This window comes from Cyprinodon tularosa, unplaced genomic scaffold (genome assembly GCF_016077235.1).
Source record: "Cyprinodon tularosa strain WSP-4 unplaced genomic scaffold, ASM1607723v1 ctg210, whole genome shotgun sequence".
Taxonomy (NCBI): domain Eukaryota; kingdom Metazoa; phylum Chordata; class Actinopteri; order Cyprinodontiformes; family Cyprinodontidae; genus Cyprinodon; species Cyprinodon tularosa.
Genome location: NW_024038779.1, coordinates 1,628,003 through 1,645,942, shown reverse-complemented (window position 1 = coordinate 1,645,942; position 17,940 = coordinate 1,628,003). Strand labels below are relative to the sequence as shown.

The 17,940-nt window shown below is 38.1% G+C and overlaps 1 protein-coding gene across 7 annotated transcripts; it reads right to left on the bottom strand.

Moving 5' to 3' along the window:
- Positions 1–1,888: 1,888 nt before the first annotated feature.
- Positions 1,889–16,412, bottom strand: tcea3 (transcription elongation factor A (SII), 3). Of its 7 annotated transcripts, XM_038285441.1 has the most exons (16): positions 9,281–9,309; positions 9,088–9,201; positions 8,778–8,879; positions 8,621–8,689; positions 6,866–7,130; positions 6,604–6,663; positions 6,396–6,467; positions 6,234–6,302; positions 6,070–6,132; positions 4,466–4,534; positions 4,058–4,218; positions 3,913–3,969; positions 3,663–3,817; positions 3,415–3,561; positions 2,103–2,174; positions 1,889–2,003 (listed from the first exon to the last, which is right to left on the bottom strand). In XM_038285441.1, the coding sequence occupies exons 3-16, from the start codon at positions 8,836–8,838 to the stop codon at positions 1,995–1,997; spliced, it is 1,329 nt and encodes a 442-aa protein (XP_038141369.1). In that variant the 5' UTR covers positions 8,839–8,879; positions 9,088–9,201; positions 9,281–9,309; the 3' UTR covers positions 1,889–1,994. The 7 variants fall into 7 exon arrangements, with proteins under 7 accessions (XP_038141369.1, XP_038141363.1, XP_038141370.1 ...); XM_038285435.1 differs by lacking the exons at positions 6,866–7,130; positions 8,621–8,689; positions 8,778–8,879; positions 9,088–9,201; positions 9,281–9,309 and adding exons at positions 14,102–14,210; positions 15,186–15,291; positions 15,404–15,466; positions 16,113–16,363; XM_038285442.1 differs by lacking the exons at positions 8,621–8,689; positions 8,778–8,879.
- Positions 16,413–17,940: the final 1,528 nt, after the last annotated feature.

Here is a 17,940-nt window from a genome sequence, read left to right as displayed (position 1 = left end):
TGTCATGGAAATGGAGAGAGTATGGAAGAGAGTCCAACAGAAAAATTCAACTGTGACACGGAGAGAGCTTGTAAGGGTTGTAGAATGACAAATAAACCAAAATATCAGTTCAGTAGAAGTCTGGAGCAGCTGGGGCAGAAAGAAGGCAGGGAAGCTGTTGAATTAATCTTAAAAAAAGAAGCTGATCTAAGACACACTGTGGTTAAAGAAACAGAATGCAAATGTACAAAGAACAGAACACAAAAATAAAAGTCTAAGCATAAAGGAATAACAAGGCCAACTTAGCTAATACCAACATTAACATGGGAAAATGGCAGAACATGTTAGAATATGATAAACAAAAAGGATTTCTGAAAACAACCCTCAAAAGAAACTCACAAAATGGGAAAACATGTCATTCAAAGACTTGGAAATGGTCATGGATAGAAGCAGAAACATGCAAACAGCTGATCAGTAATAAAGAGAAGCACTTAGTCTCAGTAATATCTAATCAAGCATTACTCATATGTTCATTAGAAGGGTAGAAATAACATTGGACATGGCTTTTCTTTATTTAAATGTAAAGTAAATTATTTTCATTTGTAACAGTTATACACGTATTGATCAGTGCCGTGATAGCTGACCTAATTACTCACCTCTCTAACCCTACCCGGTTACCAATAACTATTCAATTTACCCACCTACTCCTGCTGCTTTATATTCGGCTCAGGCCAGCTATCCTGTTTTGACTCCGTGGAGGGATTTAATCTAAAGTTCTGATGTTTTCTTGGTGTCACGTCTTGTCCTGCCTCTCAACTACTGGGCTCACCTGTTTTCTATTTGAACGTTTTCTGCTTGAAGTCTTTGTGGACTCATGAAATGCTGAACCTGCCTTAACGCTCTGTGGATTTCTGGAACCCTGGCTCTGTCTGTTCCTGGTTCTGATTGGAATCCCTGATCAGGTTTTGGACTCCTGGATCTCAGAACCATCCAGTTCTGAAATGTTTGCCTGAACTGGCTCAGACTCCTGCATGTTTACTGAGTTTGTTGCATCGGGGACACTCTTGCCGGCTCCGCATCTCGTTGGCAGTCGATCGCTTGGATCCTGCCTCACCCAAGAGGATAGACTGAACTGTTAAACCGGAGTGCCAGTGATGGGTGGTGCCCCGCCTCCCCCAGCAGTCGCTGCAGATCCGTAGATCCACAGCTCTGCTTTTTCTCTGTTTTGTTGATAACCCACTGTCACTGAAACTTCCCACTGTCTGTCTAGCCTGAATACTGGGTCCTACATTCTGAATTCCTGACAGAATGATCTGGCCCCTGATAGCTGGGTTGAGCCGAATATTAAGCAGCAGGAGCAGGTGGATAAGATGAATGATAATTAGTGGCAGGGGAGGATTAGGCAAGTGAGTGAAGTGAGCAATTAGGTCAGCTATCAGGGCACCAATCATGACACACATATAACCTTATTTTATCTTTTGAGAAATACAACTCACTTCTGCTCACAACTTCTTGGATAATTGCAGATAATCTTAACTGTATTCACACCTAACTTAAACTATGTTTGTTTTGAAAAGCAATGAGTTTGTATCAACATTTGGAAAGCTTGTTCGCATGGTTCACAGATGGATGAAGCTGATGTAAAAGTAAATTAAAAGGATTTGATTTTTTCACACTTAAATAATACTTCTGAGATCAACGGATTCTGGCAGTTTTATTGTTAGGTATATATACAAAATAAACGGCCGTATTATGACAGAGCATAGTAAAATAATTGAGATAGGTCCAGAATCCTAATTATTAAATTACAAACCTATTGATTTTATGATTAATCCGTCGTCTAACATTTAAATTCTGACTATTAATCTATGCTCATAAATCTCAAGTAAAAACCTTTAGAAGACGTTTCTTTGTTGAAACCATAATTTGCAGCTGTATATCAACTCATTCTGCGACACGTTTGGGAAGGAAACAATACAATATCCTTTGAGGAACAACGTTTCACCTTGAAGGCATCAGCAGAACTGAAAAGTTTTAAAGGAATCAGAGAGAGAAACAGTTAATATTAATTAACAGGTTTTTTTTTCCAATGCAACCATTTGTAAATCAGATCAAACGCCTACCTTCCAGCGGTTACCACACTCATTGCATAGGACGAATGTTGTCATGGGCTCATCAGCGCTGCGAGTCTGAACCTGAAACATATACAGATGAAGATCTGGTAAGAGGAGAGCAACGCTGAAAGAAGCAGCTTAGACATAGAGCAACACTGCATAACTTTTGGCCAAAGTATTAGTTTAATTTGAGATATATTTAGTGATTCTTTAGGTCCATACGTTGATTTATATTAATGCTCCCTTTTCCATATATAATTTAAAAGGGTTGGTCTACTCACTTAAGTCTCAGCTCCCCCTAAACACCTAAAAACCAAAGCTAATACAGATATAAAACCTATCCGATAAGACATATTTTGTATTTCTGATGCAGCAGTTAATCTAGAGGAGTGAATATGGCCTTGTCTTTACAAGTAACTTTACTTCTCAGTCATTTGGTCCAAAATGGTCTGCATTTTGATTCCGAAACATCGAATATGATGGTTTCACCTGCTGTGATTTAAGAATATTGCGCCATCGAGTTATGGCATTAAGCTCAAGAGACTCCATCTTTGAATGATTTGTAAAGATTTTAAAACACAGTTTAGTAAAGCACTACTCATCAGTTACTGGAAACAGTTAAGAGCAGCACATGTTGGCACATCCAGTTTTTAGGTTTAACCTCTTAATATCCACCTCATTTTGGAAAATTCTCACATTTTGCATACTCAAATGGAAAAGAAAATATCAGGAACTGTAAGCCCAAATTACATGTGTGATACATTATTTGAAAGCTAACACCTTCTAATTTCTGAATATATACATGAAAATTGGGTGAGTAAAACAAAACATGATTGCTTGTTGTGACTGGTTTGTCCTGGTACATTTTGACATGCTGCTATATCTATGTTAATTGTGCTTTGGTGTTCACTGTGTCCATAAAATGAACTAGATGGATTAATTGTGGAAAATCTAAGCTTTCCAACGATGTCTAACATGTTTATATTGGTAAACAATTTATCAGTGTAATGTTCATGCATTCTGAGTTATTATTTGTGTTTTGAGAGGTGAAGAGTAAATTGTCTTTTTTTTTCCTTCAGCAGAAGAAATAATGATTGAAAAACTTAAATTCTAACAAGCTTGGGTTATTTTTTGTCTGATATTAACATTCAAGTGCGACAAAGCAGAAAAATCTGTGGGGTGCTGTTCAGACCACTATTCCTCCTTCAGTAGAAGGACAGAAGACAAAGCAACACCCACTCATCTTTAAGCTTGAAATTTTTATATTCAGTTATCTTTCTTCCGTTTCCTTTGTGACGGCTGTTAGAGCAACTCCGATTACCTGGTTGTAAGTGCAATTCTTCTTCTTGCACTTGCCACACTGCAGCAGGTCTGTGGTGGTCCCACCCGTTTTGGCCATCTGGTGTTCCCTGATGGCCTCCTGGGTGAGGACGTTCCTCAGCTGTTTCAGCTCGTCACTGGCCATTTCCTTAACGCAATACGGATGACAGGAGAACGTGTGACGAACAAAGAGGAGGAAAATCAAAGCTGATGTAATGAAAGCTGATCACTTTGAAAAAGGTGAGTTACCTCCGCTGACATGCTGGCCATCCGGCTCAACTCAATGCTTCCTGCGAGGACGTTTCTACGAAGCCCTGGGTTCTTGGGGTCCTTCAGGTTGCTGATGCGGCTACGGACTCTGTTCTTGTATTTCATATCCGTGGCCCTGATCTCCTGGTAGATATGTGCATCTACACAGTCAAGGTCAAAAACTAATTTCTCCTTATTCATCTACCAAAGATTAGTCAAATAGTGAACTGCTGTCCTTAGTAAAGGATATGATCTTCAATCTCTGCTGCCATGCTGTCACAGTTTGCTCCAAAATCTTTGTAATCATCTGTGAAAAGCAGGATATATTAAACAGAGCAGTAAACGCCACCCCCTCTAGTATTTGTCATCTATAATCAGTAAGCTTTCAGCCTCACTGTCTGTGCGCAGGGCAGCTGCCAGCATCTCAATGCACTTGTCTCTGACTGAGTCTCCAGTAGCAAGGTGAGGGGGAAGAGGACCTCCAGGAGAGTTAAAACTTGGAGACATCGGGCTGGTTGGGGTGGTGGGAGTCCTCGGTGCTTCAATTTTACCCTTCCTACATACAAAAAAAATTATGCTTCTGAACCAAAAAGCTACTAACCTGACAACAGCCAGATGCATGTCTCGCTCCGCCCAGCTCCTCTCACATGAGTGGAGCTGGGCGGAGCGAGACATGCATCTGGCTGTTGTCAGGTTAAAAAGCTACAGGAACAGCTTAAATATCATTTTTTTCATTCAGAGCTTAAAAAGGACTTAAATATCATTATGTGTTTTGTATTTTTATATAATTTCAGTAAAGATACCTTTCAATGCTGTCAGTAGATGATTTTCTCAGTGGTTGTCCAGGAGGCTTCGAACCCAAAGACTCTCTCCTAAAAAACATAGTAAAAAAAAGTTATGCTGATTTGCATAAAAAAAAGCATATAGAATGATTATTTAATCCCTCTATTAACTCAACTTGATCATATTCTAATAAAGTTGTCTCTGTTTAAGGCCTCATTAGGCTGTTAAATTTTTTTTTTTTTTTTTGCTAATCTCCTCCCCAATCTTTAAATATATCTGATAATTATAGGATTCAGTTAAATTTAAAAATCCTTTTAAGGATATCACGCAGACTGTATTACTACTGTTTAGAAACATCCTGGACATGTGACCAGCAAATAAATAGTAATCCTACGGTGTCAGGATTATGACAAAAGTGAACCATGAAAGTATATTATGTTCCACAGGTGCATTATGTCCCCTTTTTTTTATTCACCATGAGTGTATATAATGTTAAAGGAGCATATTTTACACTACAAGCATGCAATCAACATCCCTACATGCACAATTCAGTGACAATAAGCGTAGCTGAGCTGTGTGAAGAAGCTGCAGCTCATTGCCGGTTACCGGCTTTACAATTACAAAAAGATTACATCTTAAAAACATAGGCAGCACAACTGCAGAAATCTGCACTAAAGTAACTTAAAAAGTAGGACGCTTTGGTTTAATGCAGCACTTAATGGGGGATGGTGACCTCTGGATAACTTAAAATATAATATTTAATACCTCTGATTTAACAGTAGCAGAAATTATAGTTCTAGCTACACAAAACTACACCAACAAAGCATAAATCATTCAGTCCATTTTCAGAGTTTTTTGGGGTGTCAGCTTCACACAACTAAACTGTGCTTGTGGTCAATGAAATGTGCACGTGGGACATTCAATGCACACGTGGAGGATAATCTACGGCCGTGGTTCACTTTTCTTGTAACCCTGACGCCATACTATCAAACTCACATTATTGTGGGGAACATCATGTCTCTTTCATCAGGCAACTTTTATTCAACACATGCTTGTTCTTACTGGCTCAGATTACTACAACATCCTCTACAATATTAATCCTGATGGCATAGATTACACATGGACCACAGTCCATGACAGTCTGAGAGTCAGTGAAGAAATATTCTAAGTTGATTGGTTAGAATTTCCTAAACCATTTTCTTTTTCTGAGAATAACTTTGAATTTGCTGATTTATGAATGGTTACAAATAAAATACAAATAAACCCCATTTGTCTCTCTTATATGTCAAACAGGGTTATATTTATAATCTCATTCTTTTAGAATAGGAAATTGGAAAGAAAAATGAAAGCCTGTTTGCTTAGTTCACACAAACTGCATTAGTATAGTATCATGTTCTTGGTTTAACAGTCTGCTATGTGCAGCAAAGCACCGATTTACCTTGAGTTAAGGATCCTTATGATGCCATCGATCACAGTAAATTATAAAAATATACTCTTAAAAAATGGCCAATGAAAATATGTCGAAAATAATGTTAATTACCATTACAAATAATTCCAAGAGGATTTCATTCAATACTTTTTCACAGCACCACACACTGTCAAAAAAATGTTAGAAAGATTTTACCTTTCAGCAGTTATCTTCTTAGCTGGTGGTGAGCTACTTCTCTTTGAATCAGTGGATTCACGCCTGTGGAACCACGAAATTAGAGCAAACCTGGGTTTCTCTTAATTAATTGTTTTAATGTAGTTTCTTTATTAAAGACAAATACGTCTGAACATGTTCCATACCTGATATGTTTGAGCTCAGTGGAATGGCCTTTTGGAGCATGGCATGGTTTCAGGTCACTGGGATCCTTCCTGCCAGAAAACAAGAAATAAACCTGAGAAATTTGCACACTATTCTGTGAAAATGAAAGCATTTTTATTGGTTCTGCAGAAATTTCTGCACACCTGTGTTTTTCTTTTTTGACTTCACTGGTAACCTTTTTGGAAGGAGGTGCTTTAGAATCAGAAGAATCTTTCCTGACAAGAAAATTCAAGATTTGGAACAATTCCAGTGGTGGAAAAAAAAGATAATAGGGCTAGCTTGTGGTAAGCATATGTAGAAGTAGCAAACATTTTCATTTGCTTTGTCATGCATAGTTCATGATTGACCAACCTTTCTCTCTTGGCGTCATCTGAGAGTTTCTTAGATGTTTTGCCATCATCTGAATCTCTCCTGTTAAATTAGAATAGCTTTAAAGATTTCCATTAGCTAAAAGTCACTACAGCCAAATTAATTCTGCACCTGAGTTTTAATCTATATTAAAACTTGAGAAAAAATAGCAGAGCAATTGGAGTGACAAATGTTAACTCCAGAAAATGTGAACATATTTAACCACATATAGATTATTGGTAGAGTACTGTGACAGAATGCAGACCTGTCTTTCTTCAGACAATCAGCAGACTTTTTCTTTGGCTCTGTGGATGATTTCCTACTGCTGCAAAGAAACGGAATCAATGCACTAACATAAAAAAAACACATTTTCCTTAGGGATTCTAGGGGGTGACAATATAAGCTGATATAGTTCAGACCTATCTCTTTCCTTGCTCCCATCCACAGAGGGGTGCTTTTGAGGAGGAGCGGGGGGATGAAGATGGAGTGGGAGGGGAGGAAGGGGAGCATTGGGATCTGGAGGCTCTTTTCTAAATGAGACAAACATCTTTCAGCCAGCATGAATCACTTTAGAGGAAGGATGAGCGATACAGTGGCTTTCAAAATTACTCATCCCCTTGAAGGTTTTTCACAATTTATCCACAGTACAACCATAATAAGGTTTTTATGCGTGGGTCAGTGAAGGGGACAAACATATCTGAGATTTGACCTTTCACCGACAAAAACTGCTTTTATTATTTAGCACCCATTCAAAATGACCTTCCTTGGTCAGATTTCTAGCCAAACTGTATCATTTTCCACATGTAACCTCATCTGATGTGCCAAAATAATTTTGGAGGGAATTAGGGGGACCTTGATTTCCTTAATTCTGGGAGATCGGTGATCGGTTGGTACTTATACTGTATGTGAAACAGCTTTCATGCACCGATCATATACATCTCCACAATCCATAAACTGTCAATGCTCTACTTGACTGATTTATATTAGTTATTTCAGATATTTTTATTGTTTCACAGGTCATTATTGACATCTTTCAGTAAGATCATTTTAAAGGTGTCTTGTGATGTTATGACTTAGTGTCAGTCATTAAAGCTAAAATCTGACTTTTTAAAGACTGAGAATCGCCTCCCCCCCTAGTCGAAATCCTTGCAAATGTCTTTGCATATCTAAAAAACTAAATGATAGGCCAGATCTTTAAACATAACAAATTGAGACTAAATCTGTCTGTTACTCAGCTAAATTGGTGCATGAGTTAGAAATGAAGTAGCAAAGCAGATCATGTCTGATGTAATGGCTTGTTGGCAGGTTTGGATTTATAGAGATGTCTGTTTCAGTCTAAAGAATACGAGTAAAGGTGTTGAGGTTTGGGATGCTGGATTAGGAGACCTCTGACTGGTTTAGCAGTCCTTCATGACTGCTTCATCCCAGGAAGATATAAGAAGTTTGGATATCTTCGTAAATGTTATTTTAACCAAACCTTATGTTAGTCTATTTTTCAGAGGTGATCCTGTGTGCTCAGAATAGCTTTAAAAGCTTCCATTAAGATAATTTCCCATCCTTTCCAAACTGATCGTAATCCAAAGTGGGGGCCCAACTAGAAATCTGAAAGACTTGGAACAGAGCTGAAACCTTTTCAGTCTTAAAGGGACTTTAGTTCAAAACAACAGCTGCTTCCACCAAGATTGTCCTGGAAGGAACTGAACAGTAATCCTTATGGGTCCTTTAGATATTTCACAAGTAAGCAGTTCTCATCAGTTTTGTGATGTTTCTAGTGCTGATGGGTACAAATGGAGCCAAGATTTGGTAATCATCTCCCATTTTTAACTTCAGCTCCATCAGATAGAAGTTTCTAATCCAATTTTGATTAAAATTAATGTATAAAATATTTTTCTTTGGGCTTAATATCTGTGAGAATCAGCAATAAATAAATTGGAGTCTGTAATTGTAATGAGAAAATGTGAAAAAGTTCAAGGCACTGAAATGGAAAGTATCAGACACAGACAGGCATGCATAGCCCGACCTTGGAGGAGGAGGATGGAGGTGGAAGGGTAGAGGAGGTATTGGAGCATTTGGGTCTGGTGGAACCTTCCTGATGTGAGAATGAGCTTGTGTTTATTTATTTTTGTTTTTGGACAACCACATAAAATGTTCAAAACATGCATCAAAGCATGCCTGACCTCTCTTTCTTGACTTCCACTGCAGGTCGTTTTGGCGGCAGAGAGGCAGGTTGAGGGCCATGAGAGTGAGGTTGTCGAGAGGAAGAATCTTTACCCTCCTTCCTGACCGTAAATAACAATATCACAGATGTGAGCGGGTTCACAGCAGGTGTCGAAGCACTGTGTAAAAGCATATCAACCCATCTCAGCATGCACCATGCACTGCATGAATCCTTATTTTCAAAGGGGCAGATATGACTACATGTGAGGAGCAAGTAGCCTGTTGGGTCATGCTGTTAGCAGGAGCAACATTACAGACAGGGGTCCTGACCTTTCTTTTCCTGAATCCAGAGACGGACGTTTGATGGGTAAAAGAGGTCGAGCAGGTCGAGGAGGAGAGGGGAAGCGAGTGGGATACAGTAGTGAGCTGTCCAGCACTCCTCTCCTGAAATAAATAGCTCAATCTAAGGTTTGTGGAACCTTAAAAATCTAAAATACTAGCATTTTGGCAACAAGCTCCTCACCTTTCAAAGATGAGTTTATTAGCTTCAGGTGTCTTGTCTCTATGAGGGGCACCAACAGGCCACTCTTGTCTGCCATCTTCCCTGTTTTTATCCTTCCTCCCTTCATCTGCACATTTTTTAAGCTCCTCTGGAGGTTTATCTGTTTTTATTTGCTCAACATGCCACTTTTTTTTCAGCTCTTCCAATGATTTGTTTTTGCTGGGGTCAGAGTTGTGTTTGTGACTCTGCAGGTCTTGTGAGTGCCTCTGTTTCTTATTATCCATTTCCACTTTGGGATTCTCTGCAGGAATTTGTTTCTCTGTTCTGATTTCTTGGAGGTGTTTCTCACTTTGGCGCTCCTTGGGGTGTTTTCCATCCATCCTGGGATCATCTACGCATCTCTTTTTGATTATGTGGTTTTCATTCTGGCTTTCTTTCTTGTTTTTGTCAGGATCTGATTCATGTTTCAGTTTGGCCTCCAACCTCCTGTGGCTAAAGAAACAAATGTTTTACCTCTAATCTGAACCCAAAGGTGGAAATGTTCTTTAATCAAACAATACGTGGAATGGATGAAGACACACCAACTTAAGAGTGTCTAAAATGAAAAATATTTTACAGGAGAGGCTTCTGTGCTGTAATACATTGTATTGTAAAAGGTATTCATTACCTAAATAAATAAATCAGCATACTGTGATGCTGACTTTTTGGGACATACCAACACAAACCAGCTCTGTAGAGGTAAAGGAAAACATTCATAATTTACAACTTTGAGCACCCTTGCTATAATAAAATAAATAGAACCAATTGCATTCAAATACACCCTAAACTTGCACGTTTGTGTTTTATTCAAAAAAAGTATTAACATATTAACTCATGGAGGGAAAAGGCTAATTTATGTGGTGGGCAACCAAGTATTTATTCTTTTCCCTTCACAATTATGTGTTGATGTTGGTCTATTATATAAATACATGTACAAAATTGTTAGTGACATTCATGAAAAAAAAAACACAATAAATAAAAGTAATGGATAAAAATTCTGTGAAAATGAACAAATAAAGGTCATACATTGGTTTTAAGCCATACTTTAAAGGAATAATTAAAAACAATAATATAATGGATAAAAATGATTGTCGTACCCCTAGAAAAGACTGAAAAATAATGTGACCAAAGGGACATGTTAAATCAAGGTCTGTCCACTAATTGGCATCACAGGTGTCTACAATCTTGTAATCAGTCAGTGTGGCTATGTACAGGGCTTGGTGACACGGTTTGTACCACATTTAACATGGACCAGAGGAAGCAAAGGGAAGAGTTGTCTCAGGAGATTAGAAATAAAATTATAGACAAGCATGTTAAAGGTAAAGGCTATAAGACCATCTCCTAGCAGCTTGATGTTCCTGTGACTACAGATGCACTTATTCAGAATTTGAAGAACATCCCTTAAAATCGCAGCAGGAGGAAAATTGAGGACAGAGATGGATGAGACGAATGTTAACAAAACATCTAAAGAGTAGTGATGGTGAGATGAGGCCTCATGAGGCATTGAACCGTTTGGCCAAATTGCTTCAAGGATCCCCACAGTCCATGAGGCTCCATGTGAACATGTCGCCACCTACTGGTGGAGTGCAGAACTACAATTTGTAATAAAATATGTGATTTTTTTTTTTTGCAATTGTTTTTCTTTTTTTAATTTAAGGTGCACAGTTTTTCTGCCATTTTAGTGAAATAAACTCAAGCAGACAGTGAAAGTGTTTGTGCAAACTGGGCAATGATGAGCAAAATGAAAGGTGTTAGTCATTTTTATTCAAACATAATAGTTTTTCCAAATTTTTTGGTTTTCATCGGGTTGGAAGTTTTGTTCAAGAAATCTTTTGGTTAAACTGACCTAATTTGGCAGCGTTTTTACCCAATCTTTATTTTTACTAGGGCAAACCAATGCAATTTAGTCTCATTAGCCAAAATAATAAAGTACAATTGCAACTTTCAAAAGTCAAAGGTAGATCTTGAGCCATCAACCTCGGGAGTGGGAGTCTGTGTCTTAGAGAAGACGCCACTAAAATTGGCATCTTGCTCAGATTTTGATCATTACATTGTTTATTCTAACCTAAATAGTTTAAAGCAACTAGATTGGTTGTTTTTCGAACCAATCTATTCTTAGAATCTATCCAACTGACAGCAACTCTCCTACAAACTCCCACATCTTAACTGAATCCTGAGGCTGTTTAAATGCCTGCCGAATTTCTTGCTCTTTCTGAACCACTTCCTAAAGTGTTCACGTGGTATCATGGTAGCGAGGCCTCGGATGTCATCAATTTTGGCCCCTACTCTAAATGAATCACGCCTCGAGGGTTTCCCCTCGCTTCGGGGAAACGCCACCTCCATTACTCGACACACGTCTCGAAGCCTCGGCTCATCTCATAACATCACTACTAAAGAGATTAAAGGTAAACTTCAAGCTCAAGGAACATCAGCACCGGATTGAACCATCTGTAATTGTTTGAGCCAAAGTGGACGTAATGGGAGATGACCTAGGGGGACACCATTGTTGAAAATAAATCATTAAAAAGTCTTTGGAAATTGACAAACTATATATTGACAAGCCAAAAAGCTTTTGAGATAATGTCCTATGGACAGATCGGACTAATGTTAAAGTTCTTGCCAAGGCACATCAGCTCTATGTTCAGAGGGATAAAATGAAAAGAATGAAGAAAAGAAAGCTGGGATTCTAGCAAGAAATGTGCTGCTCTGTGTGGGAAAGCTTGGTCTCAGTCGCAATTCATGTGTTGTTTAACAGGATGATTGAAAACACACCGCCAGGAGGGGCTAAAAGGAAAACATTAGACTATTCTGCAGTGGCCTTCTACTAAATCCTACTGAGCATCTTTGGAAGGAGCTGAAACATGGCATCTGGGAAAGTGACCCTTCAAACTGGTAACAACTGGAGCAGTTTGCTAATGAGGAGTGAAAATACCTGCTGAGAGGAGCAGAAGTCATATTGATAGTTACAGGAACTGTTTGATTGCAGCAATTGACTAAACTGACTAACATTTTCAACAAAATATAAAGTTAAAGGTACCATAATTTTTGTCCAGGCTTCTTTTATGAGATCATATCTTAAAATCATTCTGCTGAAGCTTGGCTAAAAAGCAATGTCTGGCTTTCATTTTTTAATTTTCACATAGTTTTTATGTGTTATTACTTTTATAAGTTATTTCTGTGACCACTGTAAATTTTCTTATCATTAAACAAAGGACTACCAACAATTGTGTCCGTGTGTAAAACCATAATGCAATATATCTATAAGTCAATATTCAGAGCATATATGAGATTTCTAGTGAATCTAAATAAGGTTTCCTTCCACTATAACATGGATACTAACAGCCCGGGTCCTTCAAGGCTGGTAACTAAAACAGGAAGAAAAACACTGCAGTTTTTTTTAGCAGCTTTTCGGGTTTCACTCTGTCCTTTTTTTTTTCTTTCACACGGCCCTCTTATCTGTAGATCCCAAGGTTTCTTATGGCTGATCTCACAGCTGTGGAGAATTTTCCCCAAGGGATCAAAGGTATGGAGAATATAAAGGTGAACATGAGAAAGGAAGAAATAAAAGAAGAATATATTCCCACAATTAAGATTGTTTTTCATCGGTTTTTGCCCCTTGTGTCAAGTTACCTAGACATTTCCCTTGTCCTCTAGCTCAGTATTTACATATAAAACAAAATAAGAAAAAAAGAGGTACAAACCACAATCAACTAACATCTAAAGCTTTATAACAGCAAAACTATCAAATCTCATTCACCATAAAGGATAAATAAGAAATGATAAGTTGTAATAATCATGTTATTTCAAATAATATTTTAATAATGGCTTCTTTTTTCCATTCTTCATACACTAACAGTTTAATTTACCTAATATATATATATATATATATATATATATATATATATATATATATATATATATATATATATATATATATATATATATATATATATATGTCAGGAGCTTCACAGCCTGAAATCCAAAGACGTATATAATCGATGTTTAATTGCTTCGTAAAGGAGCACAGTACTGTTGTATGTGAATAATAAGGTTCAGGTGACTAGCAGAGTAAGTAATTACAGTAATATAAACACACATATACCTCATAGGTTCAATTATAGGCTTAATGATCAATAGTAGTACTACATAAAAGTTACTACAGTATATCTCATAGGGGTCTGCACAGGCAACACCAGTGTTCATCGTGTGAAGGTTTAGCATAACGCAACAGCCAACACTCTTTAACAAAAGGATAGAGATCATATGTTCTCTCTGGTTGTTGTTTCCAACGGCTCATCCTTGTGCCAGAATTCAGCACTACAGACCTCTGCTTTTGGTTCTAAGCCTTTTTTCTGATTTTGTGAAGAACAATAGCAAAAAGTTTGCTTTGCCAGACTGTCTGCATACCTAAACATCCTTTCAACCAAACATGAAATAACAAGTGTGAGTTTAGTAAGAAATAAAAATAAAATAAATACTCCTTGGCAGCCAAACCTACTGAGCTGAGTCTAAAGCAATTTTGTTTACCCACATGGCGGTTAGTGACGCAGTGCTCGGATATGTGAAGTCACAGGAACCATGTGTCGTAATTCAAAAGAGAAGAGTTTACTTTTTATGCAGAGAGTTACTATATTTAGTCATTATCAACCTCAGTAATTGTCTCTATAAACTGTTTTTTTTATTGAAACAGACCAAACACTGGGATCTGATAGAAGCAGACCCCAACCACTGAATGCATTTCCTCTGCTTTAGGTGTCATGTCAGTACGTTGCAGCTTGTGTTTCCAAACAGCATCAGACTGACCTGCTCTGTGTCTCTGAGGATGAGCTGTTTGCAGCTGCTGCGGCAGGCTTCCCTGAGTCCAAACCGTTCTTCATGTCAGCACTTTTCTCTGCGTGAGAATTCCCTGAGTCTGGCAGACAAAACAGCAGATTGTTTAGTCTCAGGATTGGATTGTATATCAGAATCAAAACACCTTCCAATAGGTACCCTCTTTTTTTGTGAGCTTTTTTTGTGATTTTGAGCTGAAAGTTAAACTAAGATATTCTAAAGTCTTTAGATATGTTGCAATTCTGTTTTAAATACAATAGCTTACAGCGAACAGAACAAATATTCTGATCATTTGAAAGCAACAATCCTGCTGTAGCCACATATCATAACTTAGGCTGAATCAAAAACAAAATACCATGGAGGATGGCAATGCAATATTCACGTTTTAGGAAATTTATGATTGTTCAAAATCACCACAGAGAGACCAGCACATGGCTCACAACTATAGAAGTCTTCATATTGAAGCTCTTGTTAGAACCTCTATTAAAAACTGGACTGTTGCTCAGTGGTTCAGAGTTCTATTTCAAGATAAAATAACATTTACTTGATATGGAAGTCAAGCCCTAGAATCAAGACTGGAGAGGCTTTATTGAGACACAGGGGATTTGGCACCTGCCTATACTAAAAAAAGTACCAATACCTTCTTTAAACAGCATGTGCTTCATTGACCAGCAAACTCGACCTGACCTCAGGCCAATGTGGAGTTTTTGTCATAAGAAATATGGGAAGCATCAATGCCAACAGTTCTGAAGGCTGCTGTAAAAGTAACCTGGGATGCATCAAACCTTAGGGGGCCTTGGGCTGATGGCCTCCAAGCCACATATTGCACAGAAGAAGTAAGGACTTGATTTTCTGGTGAACTGGGTTTTCACTAGCTGTAAGTTTTAACAACTAACATTAATAGAAATTCACACTTGAGATTTAAGAATCTTTTTTGGTCTGTTTCTATGTAATAAATGAGTTGAGTTACTTGTATTTAGTTACTACTAACCTAGATGTATTATTGTTAATTTGACCTGCATGTTAAGGATTTAATAAGTTAGGGATAGTGTCTCACCCAGAAGTCTCTTCCATTCTTTGATGAGGACCTTTGCCAACGAGACAACGTCTTCGTCCCTGCAGTGCTTCCTGATGCTGTTCACAGACATGCCAATTCTTGTTTCCTGCAACAACAAGCAGGAAAAAAAATCAGGGTATGATGGACTTCCGTAAGCCTCCATGTTGTTGCAAACTTCAGAATGGAAAAGAGTAACGAAAATGAACTCTGCAGCTTACTTGGAGAAGTTTGAGAGTCATGTTGAAACCTTTAAGCTCTTTCAGCAGGTCAACAGCACCCTCCTGTACTCACAGCAGACATTAAAGTTACTTCTTGTAGAATGCATTGTCACTATATCTGAGTAAACACATATGGATGTCAGTCGAAGAGAAACTGGTTGGTGGATAAAACACTTTCACTTCTGCAATGTTTGCACCAACATTATAAACAGATAAAAATGTAGCATTATAACTTTATAATAGAGAAAACCTGAATTGCCCTGAGATTGGTAAATGTTCCTGCAGGTTTAAGTGCGCCAAGAAACTTTATCTTATTTGCAGAAGACACAGCACTGCAGGGTTGCAGGGGAAAAACAGGCCGCGCTGTTTACTTTCTGTTGCACGAATGACTTTAGGCTTAAGACGATCAGGCTATGGTTTGCAAGAAAAGCGTTTAAGACAAACTATCCAAGTAAGATCCGTGCAATGTTCTATACTAAAAGAGGGGGCTGCTAAAACATTTGCAAACCCATGCCAAACACCTGTCGATCGTTTATTACTGCAGACAAGTTCATATTACACTCATGCAGAGTCTCCACTCTCATCGAGTCAGATTAAAACCAAGCTTCTCCAAGGTGTAAACTTTGTGTTTTAACAGGCTCCTTCGCAGGCCTTCGCAGCAGCACGAGGGGACGACGCGCCACCCGCGGGTGTCAAAATACAGCCTCACCGTGTTATTTCTAGACACCATCTTGTCTAGCTTCTTAGCGATCCGGATCAAGTCCTCTTCACGTGTCATCGTTGAAGTGATATTTCCCCCAATAATCTTAGCAGTGACACCGTTAACAGCGCCGGTCGAAAAAGTAAAAGTTTGCGACAAAGTTGTGCTGCGCCGCAGGCTGGACTTTACGCACGGCGCGCTCCATTCAGTCCAGAGGCGTGTCCTGCGCCAGCTGACCAGCGCTACAACAAGCGGCCTAAATATAGACGCTTTAGAGACATTAGCAGCAGCGACACAATCTTCAAGGTGATTCCTTCAGAGCAAAGTTGATTTTCTTTGATTCGCCACTCTAAAAAAAAAAAAACCCAGAATTAAAACAGGAAATGAAACGATTCCTCTTATTTTTTTTTAAGTCTCTGAATTTTAAATATTTATAGGACCTTTCAGGTTCCCCGCACACTTACAAGGTCAGTGTGTAATGATTAATCTCTCCAAACTGAGGACCATCCTGGCTGCAGAGTCACACATTATTTGCACATCTGTGCTACTGCTGCTGTGCCAAAGATAAATCCGACATACCTTAATGATTTTTTTTTTCCTAGACGTATTTTCTGTTATTTTTCAAAAGATCATTTTAAATTTATAGCAATGGGAATACATCTGACTAAAACCTTCGAATTAATACAATCAAATCTTTCCATTAACATTTGACCACCAGAGGGTGCTCTAATTTAAGGCCTTATTTTTAGAAACAGACTTTTTACTATTTCCCTGCCTGCTTCGACCAGCAGGGGGCAGCATAGGACGAACAAGAGAGGCAGAGAACATCCTGCTCATTCACTTTCCTTTATATATTTTACGTTTTATAAGTTTTAATAGTGCTTTTCACAAATACACTATACTATATGTTTGTGCATTCTAATTTAAAGTTAACAGTTTTGATGTATACTATGTGTTAGACTTAAAAATCATCAACTTAAATATTTGAAACAGATATTCCTGATCACTAGGCAAGCTTTATTACTTATTTTCATATTGCATTTATAAATAACAGAACATCTCTATTTGACTGAATGTGATTATTTTACTAAATTCCATTTGCAACAGCAGCTTTTGCCTTTTTATTAAAGTTTCTCCAGTTTATGTGTATCTGCAAATTCTATGGGTCACTTTAAAATACAGGTGCTGGTCATAAAATTAGAATATCATGAAAAAGTAGATTGATTTCAGTAATTCCATTTAAAAAGTGAAACTTGTATATTATATTCATACATTACATACAAACTCATATATTTCAGATGTTTATTTTGTTTAATTTTGATGATTACAAATGACAACAAATGAAAATCTCAAATTCATCATATCAGAAAATTAGAATATTGTGAAAAGGTTCAAAATTGATGGCCCCTGGTGCCACACTCTAATCAGCTAATTAACTAAAACCACCTGCAAAAGCCTTTAAATGGTCTTTCAGTCTAGTTCTATAGGCTACACAATCATGGGGAAGACTGCTGACTTGACAGTTGTCCAAAAGACGACCATCGACACCTTGCACAAGGAGGGCAAGACACAAAAGGTCATCGCTAAAGAGGCTGGCTGTTCACAGAGCTCAGTGTCCAAGCACATTAATAGAGAGGCGAAGGGAAGGAAAAGATGTGGTCGAAAAAAGTGTACAAGCAAGAGAGATAACCGCACCCTGGAGAGGATTGTGAAACAAAACCCCTTCAAAAATGTGGGGGAGATTCACAAAGAGTGGACTGCAGCTGGAGTGAGTGCTTCAAGAACCACCACACACAGACGTATGAAAGACATGGGTTTCTGCTGTCGCATTCCTTGT